At 43.7% G+C, this 13576-nt stretch overlaps 1 protein-coding gene across 4 annotated transcripts in view; it reads left to right on the top strand.

Annotated features, from left to right (window-relative positions):
* The window catches only part of KCNH1 (potassium voltage-gated channel subfamily H member 1), a 263834-nt gene that overhangs the window by 50138 nt on the left and 200120 nt on the right, over nt 1-13576 (top strand). For 3 of the 4 annotated variants that reach the window (XM_059675362.1, XM_059675366.1, XM_059675365.1), the window contains one exon: nt 11818-12291. In XM_059675362.1, coding sequence (XP_059531345.1) covers nt 11818-12291 — 474 coding nt within the window. The remainder of the gene's footprint in view (nt 1-11817; nt 12292-13576) is intronic. The other variant, XM_059675363.1, reaches the window with a different exon arrangement.

Raw genomic sequence — 13576 nt, 5'->3', positions numbered from 1 at the left:
TCTAAACAGGAGGTTTTTGAAGCTGTACTTGGGAAAAGGGAAAGAGATGTACATATAGGTGCAGAGGGAGGGGTTGTGCCTGGAGTAAGGGGTTTAAAGGGTAAGGTTTCTCTTGACCACAGAGAGAGAGTGTCTGAGTTAGTTGTGGATGATGGTGATGGAAGTATTTGTGGCACGTATCTGTGTCCTGAAATGATCAGCGGAGCCAGTTTGGTGGGTGAAGTGGTGAGTACCAGAGGCCACTCTCAAGGAGGAAATTCTCTTTGTGTGACTCTGGGTTCTTCTGCTGCCATTACCCAGAGCGATAACGGCTGAAAGTCCACATGGGACTGTGATCTGGAGGCTGCTGGCTCCTCTGACCCTTGTTAGGGCCTGACCTGGCCGTGGCGGATTGGCCAGGTCTTCAGTCCAGAGAGACATTAGAGTTTGCCCACAACTTTGCCCAGTGCTGCTCCCAGTTCCAGCCGACACCCTCGGCTTCCTGGAGCCCTGCAGCCTCCCTGTAGCAGGCCTCCCTGTGCTTCCAGCCTCTTCCTCTTCTGGTCCTTCCACACCGACGCCTCCACACAGAGCAATGGGTGTGAACCTCCCTTACTTCAAATTCTCGCCTTTGCTTCAAGGGCATATGAAGGCTTGCCTGCCCCCTCCCTTATTTGAGCTTCATTTCTCAACTTTGGTCTCTCTTGACACCCCTAAAACACAACAACAAAAAGCATACAACACCAGGCTTCTCCCACACAGAGCTCCTCCCACACTGAGCCCTTGCACCACCTCCCCAACATGCCCAAGTCCTGTACACACTGTCTGCCTGAGTTTTGCCTGTCCGTGGGCCATCCTTCAAGAGAGATCTTGACAATCATCGTACATCGAAGCCTTTCCTGACTACCTGAGCCAATTAATGGTCTCTTTTTCTCTGCTCTCAAAGTATTTTTATCCAGGCGTCTCTCAACACTTGTTGCATTGTAGTTGAGTAGTTTGTTTGCACATCTCTCTTCTGTTCTAAACTTTGGGATTTTTGGAACTTTGTGGGTAACTTTTGGTGTTTAAGAGTTCATGGTTGTTATTATTAAAGCACTTGAGAGTCCATAGAATTGATGGGTCTCTGAAGCTAATTTGTCTTTTTTTCTTCTCTCAAATTAATGAACTTTATCAGTCTTCCTTTCTTCTCAGGACATTTCAGTTCTGTCATTCTTGGTACCTGATCCTTGAGCAAGCCAAAGCCTTTCAGTAAAAAGGATGTATTCCATGAGCTATTGCTGGAGCCTTCCTGATTCTCATCCAGAACCTTCCGAACCAATATTTTTCTTTACTTGCCCCAAATACTGGTGTTTGGATACTGCTTAACCATTTATAAGAAAGATGTGTAGATTTATACATATACATGCACATATCTATACCTGTTTTCTTATTTGATCTTCCCAGTACCTATCTGGTATAAATAGTATTGTCTTCATTTTTCAGGGGAAGAAATCGAGGCATGGAGACCTTGCCTTGCTCCAGATTGATTAGTTATGAAGCCAGGTTTGGCCTGCAGGAGCTGTATCTTGATTGACTTACTGTGTTTGCAACCCCCTCTCAAATGCTTCCCCCAGCCATCCCCTTTGTTTTCCAACATGTCCTCCCTTCTCCCACCTCCCCGTCTTATATCTACATGTGCACACATGTGTGTGGTTCACATTTTTTAATCCACAGTTTGTTGTCTGGTGTGTGGGTAGTTGGTTCATCCATTCCAAATTCACTTTTGAAAGAAACGCCTACATTTGTGTAAGTCTGTTCAGGATAGTTTATGGTGCAGTATAACATCGTGGTTTAGACTTGTGCTGTTCAATACAGTGCGCTCTGGCTGCATGTGACTATTGAGCAATTGAGATGTGGCTGCTCTGAACTGAGGAGTAAGTTATGGTGTACACTTGGATTTCAAAGTTAGCATGCAAAAATGAATGTAGAATATCTCACTAATTTATATATCAATCACGTGTTGAAGTGATAATATTTTGGATGTGTTGGGTTAAATTATTGGGTTAAGATATTGATAAAATTAATTTCATCTGTATCCTCTTTTTTATGTGGCTACTAGAAAATTTGAAATTACATATGTGACTCATGTTTGTGGCTTGCATGATATCTCCATTGGTTAGTGCTTGTTTAGATTACGGGCTTTCAAATCAAATTTGGGTTTATCGCAGCTTCACCACTTAATTAGCTTTGTGGTTTTGGGCAACTTAGTCTCCCTAGAGTCATTTTTTCTTATCTGTAAAATAAACACCAGTATCTACTTCACATGGTTTTTATGAGGATTCAATTATATTTTGCATATAAAGTGCTCAGCTCAGAACCTGGCACAGGAGCATAGAGAGTTAAAAGCACGGGCGCTGGCATTAAACTTGACAAAGTTTTCAACACTGGCTGTACCACTTAAAACTTTTGTGGCCTTGGACAAGTTACATTACTTCCCCAAGCCTCAGTTTCCTCATTGTAAAATGTGGATGATAATAGTATGTGCCTCATAGAATTGTGAGGATTAAATGTATGTAAAGGGCTTACTAGCTCAGGGTAGGGCTTACAGTAAGCACTAATTAAATGATAACCCTATCATTATACCTGGGGAAGGGCATCTGCTGGAAACATTCATGATGTTAAGAGATATATGTGGACTCTGGTTTTTATTTTTATTTCTTCATGAAAGTGCATATCATTGGAATATGGCTTTAAGATATAACATTCTTGCTTCTCATGGTTATTATAGTATTCTAAGAATATCCTTAATATTATATTTTTGTCAAGAAGTATATTAACCCTAACCGGTTTGCCTCAGTGGATAGAGCGTTGGCCTGTCGACCGAGGGGTCCCAGATTAGATTCCAGTCAAGGGCATGTACCTTGGTTGCGGGCACATCCCCAGTAGGGGGCGTGCAGGAGGCAGCTGATCAATGTTTCTCTCTCATCAATGTTTCTGACCCTTTATCCTTCTCCCTTCCTCTCTGTAAAAAATCAATAAAATATTTTAAAAAAAGAGGTATAGTATTATCTGGGTCTTATTTTATAGCATCCTCTTTGGCTTTATTTGTTCCGCCAGCATTCATTTATTCAATGGCTTTTGTTAGGCACTTACTATGTGCCAGGCACTGTGCTAAGGACTGAGTATGTGGTGGTAAGAAGACAAACACCCTGCTTCATGGAGCTTACAATCTAGTGGGAGCGACATCTCTACACACGAGAAAAAACCCAGATACATGTATTATTATAATTACTGATGAACGCTACGAAAGGAACAGACCTGGTGATATGATAGAATGTAACAGAGGAAGTGAGGTGGGAGAGAGTAGACAGGTGGCCAGGAAAAGCCTCTATGAGGAGATACGCCAAGACCTAAAGCTTGACAAGAACCCATTCATGCAGGGGAGGGCCATTTTGAGCAGCTCCAAGGTGGGGGAAAGAGCTTTGGTATTTGTGCAGAAAGCCAGTAGGGTGGCGTGGTTGGTGAGAGGGTGAAGGGCTTAGGTGAAGTTGGAAAGATAGACAGGGGCTAGTACAGGGGTGGGCAAACTTTTTGACTCGAGGGCCACAATGGGTTCTTAAACTGGACCGGAGGGCCGGAACAAAAGCATGGATGGAGTGTTTGTGTGAACTAATATAAATTCAAAGTAAACATCATTACACAAAAGGGTACAGTCTTTTTTTTTTTTTTTTTTTTAGTTTTATTCATTTCAAACGGGCCGAATCCGGCCCGCGGGCCGTAGTTTGCCCACAGCTGGGTAGGTCACAGCAGGAATGTAGATCTTATTTGAAGTTCAATGTAATGAACTGGAGGGTTCTGATCAGGGAAGTGAATGATTGACACAAGTTGCTGTTTGGTAATGAATTTGAGGTTGGGAAGCTGCTGCCACGCTACAGTGAGAAGAGAAGGCGTACCAGAATGAGTTGTAGAAGTAAAGCTGGAGAATAGTGCCAGAGTCCTGAGTTATATGTATTTGGTGGCACAAGCAACAGAAGTCCCTGATGGATTAGTTCTAGAGGTTTTCTTGGAGGGAGATCTGAGCTGCACACCTTTGTGGTACCAGGAGACAGTGGCATTAAGGTAGCCTTAGTGGCATTAAGGCTGCCTTAATACCACTCTCTCCTGGTACCACAAAGGTTGATGGAATGAAACGAGAGGGCATCATGGGGTGGGGGATGTAAAGCACTTGAGGAAGGGGAGAAGGGTGAGTTCAGGGCCCAAGGGAGAAACTGGGTTTTGGCAGGCGGTGGGCTTTTCTCTATTGAAACAGGGGGGAGAGAGGTGGTTGAGAATGGAGGCCACTTTGTAGATTTGTGAACATTGGAAGACACAGAAATTTCTATCTGGTTCTGTTTTTTCAGTGATTTATAAGGCAAAAACACGAGCTAAGAGTGAGGTGTAGCAGAGAACAGCAGTTAAGAACTTAGAATGACATATTATGGTCTCTGGTCCACTCTAGCAAAAACCACTTTTTATAGTGACTGTCACTTGACTCAAAAAAGTTTCAGGGTATTTGTGGTTTGGTCCTGCCTCTTTCTGAATGTATCTAGGTGTGGCTTGGGGTCTGGGGTAGTTATTCTTCAGGGAGACAGGCTCCGGCCAGCGTGGCTAGTTTGGGACTTGAATTGGGAAGTCCTGGAGAAGGTCCACATGGGAGATGCTGCCTTCACCAGAAGCCGGTTTCATAAGATGACAGGATGGCATGTTGCCATCATTCAGAGGTCCTATGCAAAAGCGGTAGTTAATCAAGAGCTGGTATACAATAGAAGAAAAACATTGAATTGGGAAATTTGGCTTGCATTTAAGGTGTTATTTTGTCATCTGCAATATGATGGTGAGCAAAACCATTTACCTTCTGGCTTTATTTCCAATTTGTAAACTAAGAAAAGTGCCAGCTTTCCCATCTCATGAGGTTGCGTGAGACATGATGATGTATGTCATATGCCATGGAATGTAATTCAGGCTGTACAAATAGTGAAGATTTGAAGGCTTGGCCCTGGCAGCCTGGCTTGTACTCACAGCTCTCTGCTTACTCACTGCTGGTATGACTCAGGGTGAGTCAGTCTGCCTCTCTGGACTTCCATTTTCCCATCTGTAGAACCCTCTCACAGGGTGGTTATAAGGATGCAAACATACAGTTAAGGACTTTGGGAAGAAGAGTGCTAGAGAAATGTGATAGTCAGTCTGATTTTCCTATTCTTGGTCCGGGGAGAAGCCCTAACTCTCTTTTCTTTCCAGAATCAATCTGAAGATGAATGTTCTTTGGCCTCATCAATAAGGGCCTGTAATGAGCAATTCCCATGGGCAGGGCCTGGGACTGGGTGTTGTAGGGGGAGGCACAGTGAGAGGGTGAACAGTGACGTTCCTCTGGGTGAAGGAAGTAGTATCTGTATTTGGGGGACACACAGGCTGATGGGTGTAGGACAGACACAGGCCCACTCTTAGAAAGTGCATTCTCGGTGGGCTGCCAGCTGGCTGCCTTTGGAAGCTTCCAGTGTACAAGACTCGTCCAATTGAAGAAGCTAGAAGCACATGTTCAAACTGATAAGTGACAGAAAGGAGGCGGGGGAGAGGACTGACTGTGCTGTGGTCACCCGGACCACTCCACCAGGCCACGTGTCTCCATGCCTGGTGAGCTGTTTCCAGCAAAGCTTTGCGGTATCACTGAGCATCTACCATAAGACTAACTCCTTCTTGCTGGACACAAGGTCGGCACGCCATCTATAGTCCCTTTGGAGGACACTAGCCATTTTCCAGATGATGATATGCTGAGTGACCCCGAGGAACCTTTCCCTCCCGAGGATGGCAGTCGCCGAGCTCATCAGAGCAGCGCTGTTATCTGTTGTCTGGTCTGAAGCCATTCCCACCCAGACTTCTGAGGAGGAAGATGGGTCAGGCTCACGGGAATCTTTCTCATCAACACATTAGTCATGTGTCACTGTGCTCTAAAAAGGCTGTTGGAGTCAGAGAGTTAACTGGATGCAAAATATTCTTGGTCAGGGAATTTTTTTAAAAGAATATTGTTTTTCTTAAACAATGAAGAGCCCACTCCATGGAATTTCCACCTTCTGCTTGCCATGGATAGTTGCTAAAGAGTTAACATGAGAGTGAAATATATAGGATCTCAAGTCAGACCAGAAAAGCTTGGTCTTATGGGAATTATTCGTAGCCTTTAATATAAAGGTTTGGGGAAAAAAAGGTGTCACATTTACCTCCATCAAATATCCTAGCATCCAGGTCTGCTCCCAGAATGCAGATAACCTATGGTTTCAGTGTAAAAGGCTGCACTGCATCCCAGAGACAGGAAGAGAGAAACTTAATACCCGTCCCCAACATTCCTCCCTGTGTAGCTCACACCTCTGTTAACCCCCTTTCAACACACATTGTAGGAATAGCAGCAGGGGGAGAGTCTGCAGTCAACCTGGCATTTGGGGGAGTTATGGGGACACTATTGATCCAGGCCTCACTCAGGCAGGGCCTCAGAGTGTCCTGGGAAGCATCAGAATGGGAAATCCACCTAGAAATAATTGTGGATTATATCAAACTGTCACAGGGACAGACATTTTCTGTGAAAGGCCGTTTCCTCCTGAGGGCTTGTTACCGAGAACCATGGAGCGCCAGGGGACTTTGGTGTGCAATCAGCAGGTGGCTGCCTCCTTGTGGGTTCTTTTGAGTTCTTGTTGACTATCATTCAGATTGTGTTTTGTAAACATACAATAACCCCCCTAAGTAACTCACTTCCCTTTCTCCTGCCCTTTCCTTAATTGAATGCCCAGGTCTCCTTCCTTACTTGTAATTTATCTGTATTCAGTTGATTTTTAAAAAATTAGACTCCTCATTGTGAGATAACTGTAGGTTCACAAGCCGTTGTAAGAAATAATACAGAGAGATCCCATGTGCTCCTTATTCAGCTTCCCTGATAACAAGTTCCTGCAAAATTGTAGTCTAATATCACAACCAAGATACTTACATTGGTAGAGTCAAGATATAGGACATTTCTATCACCCCGAGAATATCTCTTGTTGCCTCTTTGTAGCCACACCCTCTTCCTTTCTGCCCTTCCCCCTTCCCCTTAAGCCCTTGGCAATCACTCATTTATTCTCTGTTTCTATAATTTTGTCATTTCAAGGATGTTATATAAAGTTTATATACATTTATAAAATGTTATATAAATTTCAATCTCTGGAGACTCATCCAGGTTGTTGAATGTATCAGTAGTTTAAACCCTTTTAATTGCTGAGTAGCATTCTATGGTATGGATGTACCACAGTTTGTCTAACCATTTATTTGTTGAAGGATATCTGGGTTGTTTCCAGTTTTAGTTTGTTAGGAATAAAGCTACTATAAATATTCATGTGCAGGTTTTTTGTGTGAGAACTTAAGTTTTCATTTTTCTGGGATGAATGCCATGAGTGTAATTGGTGGGCCATGTGGTAGTTGTATATTTAGTTGTTTTATAAACAACAAAACTCTTTTTCTTCGGTGGCTGTACCATTTTATATTGCTCATAAACTAGATATGAACGATTTAGTTTATCTGCATTCTTATCAGCATTTATGCTGTCACAATTTTTTATTTTAGCCATTCTGATAGGTATGTAGTGATAGCTCATTGTAGTTTTAATTGGCATTTTCCTAATGACTAACGATGTTGAACATTATTTCATGTGTTAGTTGCCAACTGTATATCCTCTTGGGTGAAATATTCGTTCATGACTCTTATTCATTTTCTCATTGGATTTTTTTTTATTGTTGAGTTTTGAAATCATATATTGTAAATTATTTATTCTAGGTACTTTTCTTTGCTGGATATGTGGTTTACAAATATTTTCTCCAAGTCATAGGTTGTCTTTTTATCCTCCTAACAGTCTTTTGCAGAGCAAACGTTTTACATTCTGATGCGGTCCAATTTATCAGTTTTTTCTTGTATGGATTGTGCTGAGAACACTGCCTAGTTCTAGATCCTGAGAAGTTTTCCTATTTTTTTTCTAAAAGTTTTATAGTTTTACATTTAAGTTTTCAATCCATTTTGAGATAATTTTTATATAGGTTATGAGACTTATATTGAACCTCTCTCTCTCTCTCTCTCTCTCTCTCTCTCTCTCTCTCTCTCCCCTATGAATGTTCTTTCCTCCACAGAATTGCCACTGAATAGCTTTTTGCACCACAATAAAAAATCAGTCAAGCATATTTGTGTGGGTCTATTTCTGGGTTCTCCAGTCTTTTTAATTAATCTATGAGTCTATTCTTCTATCAATACCACACAGTCTTAATTACTGTAGCTATATATCAAGTCTTGAAATTGGCTTGCTAGACTGATTCCTTCCACTTTATTTTTCTTATTAAAAATTGTTTTTAGCTATTTAAATTCCTTTGCCATTCCATAGAAATTTTAGAATAATCTTGTGTATCTACAAAAACTATTGCTGGCATTTTGCTAGAAATTGTGCTAAACCTGTATATCAATTTTAGCAACACAGCATGCCTCTTCATTTATTTATATCTTCTTTTTCTTTTTTTTAATCCTCACCTGAGGATATTTTTTTCCATTGCTTCCCAGATTTCCAGAGAGAGTGAAAGGGAGGGAGGGGAGGAGGGAGGGGGAAAGAAACATTGATGTGAGACACATAGACCAGTTGCCTCCCCCACAAGCCCCAACTGGAGGTAGAGAGTGAACCTGAAACCCGCGTATGTGCCCTTGACTGAGAATCAAACCTGCAACCTTTTTTTTGCACAGGCTGACACTCTAACCACTGACCCATGCCACCCAGGGCTATTTATATCTTCTTTGATCTCTTATCAGCATTTGGTTGTTTTTAGCATATAAGTCTTGTTTATATTTTGTTGTATTTGCACCTAAGTGGCTTTTTATTATAGAGGCCTGGTACATGAAATTCGTGCACTCAGGAGGGTCCCTCAGCCTGGCTTGCACCCTCTCACAGTCCGGGAGCCCTTGGGGGATGTCCGACTGATTGCTTAGGCCCACTCCCCGTGGGCCTAAGCTGTCAGTCGGACATCCTTAGCACTGCTGTGGAGGTGGGAGAGGCTCCTGCCACTGCCACTGCGCTCACCAGCCATGAACCTGGCTTCTGGCTGAGCGGTGCTCCCCCTGTGGGAGTGCACTGAGCACCAGGGGGCTGCTCCTGCATTGAGCGTCTGCCCGCTGGTGGTCAGTGCGCATCAGAGCAACTCATTGTTCCGCCATTCAGTTGATTTGCATATTAGCCTTTTATTATATAGGACGAGAGGCACAGTGCACAAAATTCGTGCATGGGGGGGAGGTTGTCCCTCAGCCCGGCCTGCACCCTCTCCAATCTGGGACCTCCTCGGGGGATGTCCGACTGCTGGTTTAGGCCCGATCCCACAGGATCTTTAAACTGGCAGTCGGACATCCTTCTCACAATCTGGGACTGCTGGTTCCTAACGGCTCGCCTGCCTGCCTGCCTGATTGCCCCTAACAGCTTCTGCCTGCCAGCCTGATCTCCCCCTAACCGCTCCCCTGCCGGCCTGATTGATGCCTAACTGCCCTCCCCTGCCGGCCTGATCTCCCCCAACTGCCCTCCCCTGCTGGCCTGATTGCCCCCAACTGCCCTCCTCTGCCAGCCTGATCACCCACAACTGCCCTCCCCTGCTGGCCATCTTGGGCTATCTTGTGACAACGTGAGGGTGGCCATCTTGTGTCGGCCATCTTGTGATGATGTTGTATGAGGGCATCGCGTGAGGGCATGATGCCACCTAGGCATTTATTATATAGGATGGCATTCTATAATTTCGGTGCTCATTTTCTAGTATATAGAAATACAGTGATTTGTATTTGTTTATCTTGTGTTGTGTGACCTAGAAGTTTATATGTCAATTCCTTGGGGTATTCTACCTACACCACTATGTTATTTGGAAGTAGGGATGCTTTTATTTCTTCCTTCCCAATCTTTATTTTTTTGCCTTATCACAGTGGCAGTACTATGTTGAAGAAAAGTAGTGAAAGCTGCTATCTTGCCTTGTTCTTGGTCTTAGGGGGAAAGCCTTTAGTCTTTCACCATTAAATAGGATGTTAGTTTTAGGGTGGTTTTTTTGTTTGTTTGTTTGTTTGTTTTTGTTTTTTTTGGTAGATGCTCTTTATCAAGTTTAAGAAGTTTATAGAAGAGCTCTGTGCACTGGTGGGAGGGGTAGGAACAATTCCCATACCCAAAGGTGCACACTGGGCACTTCGTTTTCTAGCTTTTATTTGTTTGTTTATTTATTTATTGTCACCTTTTAAGGCCTGGGACCAATTATAGTGGGAGCAGGGATATTCAGATTATTTTATATTCATTAACAGGCCTTTAACCTCTGGATGAAAAAATAAGTTCCCGCGACATAAAAGAAAGCATCACCTAAAGTTTTATAAGAATTTGTAAGTGGCACAGAAGTGCAGCTGGGCTGGGGGTGGAGGTCCCTTCCAGCTTAGCCTAGTGTCTGGAAACATAGCTTTTTGTCTTTGGCTGCTGAAGTGAAACCCATTTGTGATACTCTTTTGGAACCAAGCTTCTCTAGACGTCTTCCTTCACTGACTCTGCTTCATTAAAGACCTGTCGTTTAGGGAAATGTAACCTCAATGTGGAACGGCGTGGGTTTTAATCCAGCTGGAGCAGTTTGGGATCCTGGTTCTATCTTTCCTAGCTGCATGACCTTAAAGTTCATTTATTTACTTAAAGACTGTCCTATAGTGCCTACTTTGGGCCAACTACCATGCGGGTTTTTGGGAATAAAGTAGTAAGTACCTTTCGTTGTTCTATTTCCTTCATTTTCTAGCCCTCAGCAAGTTCAGCTGGTTTTACTTCAAACATATGTCCAAAATTGGGCTACTTTTCTCCATCACCCCGTCTTTTTCTCAGGGTGTTATAATAAGTTTCCTGACTCTGTTCTTCCCTCTAATCTGCTGCCTCAATTCATTATGCAGCAGCCAGGGTGATCTTTTATAAACACGCATCGGATTATTCTTTGGCTTAAAAGCCTCCGGTTATACTCAGACGTACTGAGAATAAAATCCAGTGCCTCTCCATGACCCACCAGGTCTTGCATGGTTTGGCTTCTGCTTCCTCTCTGAACTCATCTAGCACCCTTCCCCGCTCATTTCGTGTGCTTCGGTCACAGCAGACTTTTTTCTTTTCCCCAAAATACCCAGCTTGTCCTACCCTGGGTTCATGACACCAGTTATGCTCTCTGCCCGGGATAGTTTTTCCATATAAGTTTGAATGGCTGGTTCCTTGTTGTCATTCAGATTTTAGTCCACTCTCCCTCTCCTAATCCTCAGGTCACATTCCATTAAATCACTGGGTGTTCCATGCCACTTCTTATTTAGCTCTTATCACAATTTGGAATTTCCTTGATTTGTCTACTAGCCCGAGCTCCATGAGAGCTGGAACCATGCTGTTTCCTTCGTTACTGTATGTCCAGTGTCCAGAACAGTTCCTGGCACGGGACACTACATATTTGTTGAATGAAGTTATTGTTATGGTATGGATGGGTGAGCCTCAGTTTCTCACTTGTCACAGAATAGTAATTGGCTAATGAAATGAGGTTGTATTTAGAATGAAGTGAGATAATACATGTATGTTAAGTATTTATTACAATGCTTGGCACAGAGTAAGCTAAATAATAGTTTGCCGTTGTTTCATTGCGATTATTTATATTATAATGTTCACTTCCCTTCTTCCATACTCCTCTAGGGTCTATTCTTGTAACCAGTGACCCATCTGGAGCGTCATGATGATTTGTCAGTGACAGATGCTTGCCATTAAATCCTAACTTAGTTCTCTCTTGGTCGTGTTTTTCTGTACAGGTGCTGCAGCTGGGCTCAGACATCCTTCCCCAATACAAGCAAGAGGCACCAAAGACTCCCCCTCACATCATCTTACATTACTGTGTTTTTAAGACGACATGGGATTGGATCATCTTGATTTTAACCTTCTACACAGCCATCTTGGTCCCTTACAATGTCTCCTTTAAAACCAGGCAGAACAATGTGGCCTGGCTGGTTGTGGATAGCATCGTGGATGTCATCTTTCTGGTGGACATTGTGTTGAATTTTCACACCACCTTTGTTGGACCAGCTGGGGAGGTGATTTCCGACCCCAAACTCATCCGCATGAACTATCTGAAGACGTGGTTTGTGATTGATCTTCTGTCCTGTTTGCCATATGACGTCATCAACGCTTTTGAGAACGTGGACGAGGTTAGTGCCTTTATGGGTGATCCAGGGAAGATTGCTTTTGCTGATCAGATTCCACCACCCCTGGAGGGGAGAGAGAGTCAGGTACATCCCTCAAATCTCAGACCTTGTTGTCATGTCTTTAAAGTTGAATTAAATGTGGGTGGTGAACCGAAGCGTAATTAATGGGTGGGAACTAGCATGATGAGGTCTGGAACAGAGGGAGCATGCTTGATAGCTATCCTTACCCACTGTTCTTGCCTTTGGAGGTTCAGGGGTTCTGCATGTCAGTGAATGGTGTGGAAGAGACCAAAGGCTTCCCTTTCACTCCACGTGGAGCGCATGCTATTGGCTCAAAGGTGGTGGGGCTGCAGAAACAGGCATGTGTTGCCACTGCATTGCTGAATCTTTCACTCTATGCATTTGCTGGATGTCCACTTATTGATTATGTTAATTATGGGGACTTCCTATCATCGCTGACCTTTGGCTGTTTCATTTTAATTAACTCCTAGCAACAAGGATGCTATTTTCTCCTAAGTTTGCTTGCTTATTTATTTATTTAATCTTGGAGGGGGAGGGGTAAATGTGGGGAAGAAATGAGTTGCTTCTTTGCTAAACTGAGTTTTGGAGGTGACCAGTGGCATTCAGTTGTCTGTACTTTCCCTGGCCTACATTTGCCGAGAGAGTCAGGCTGTAGCTAAGAGGAGTAATGTTGTTACTAGATTACACTGCTATTGGATGGTTAGTCCTGCGGGCAATGGCAGGAGTTAAAGGGGGAAAAAAGCCCTGCAAATGCATTAGAATCAGGACATGGGTACACAGTCAGTGAATGGATGTCTGGGACATGTTGTAGCAGGAAGAGGCCGCTGGGCTGGTTAAAGTGATTTCCTCCTTTGAAAAAGCAAGGATGTCAAGTCATTGCAAAGGAAAACATCAGATTCTTATCTAGTTTGTGTCCTACTGGAATGGTTCTTTCTTTTTCCTGCTCCTTGGTTGACACTCCAGATGGATTAAGATAAGGCAGTTCATCTGGCAAATCTTTAACCTCAGGCAGCAGTGGACCCTCATGGCCTGAGACTACAGAGGGTCCCAGAGGTGTTTGCCTGGCTGGGCTGTTTGTTAGCTGGGTAGGTAGTTTAGGATACCATTGGAGGCTGAGTCTGGCAAGATCCACGCTAAGGTACATGGCTAGTGGGGTACAGTCTTGGGATAGTCAGAAGGGAGCAGTCAGCTCCCTGCCAGGATAATGAGGCCTGGCCAGTGACTCCGTGTCTCGATGGTGGCATATCTCTGCCTTCAGATTGGTGCCAGCAGTGGGCAGGGGCTGGGGCTCTTCCTCTGTGAGAACCCAACCACTGTACCTACCACATCTCCTCTCAGGAAAGAGGAG

Source organism: Myotis daubentonii, chromosome 18 (genome assembly GCF_963259705.1).
Source record: "Myotis daubentonii chromosome 18, mMyoDau2.1, whole genome shotgun sequence".
Classification (NCBI taxonomy): Eukaryota; Metazoa; Chordata; class Mammalia; order Chiroptera; family Vespertilionidae; genus Myotis; species Myotis daubentonii.
The sequence above is the reverse complement of the archived record's forward strand: the minus strand, read 5'-3'. Positions and strand labels throughout refer to the sequence as shown.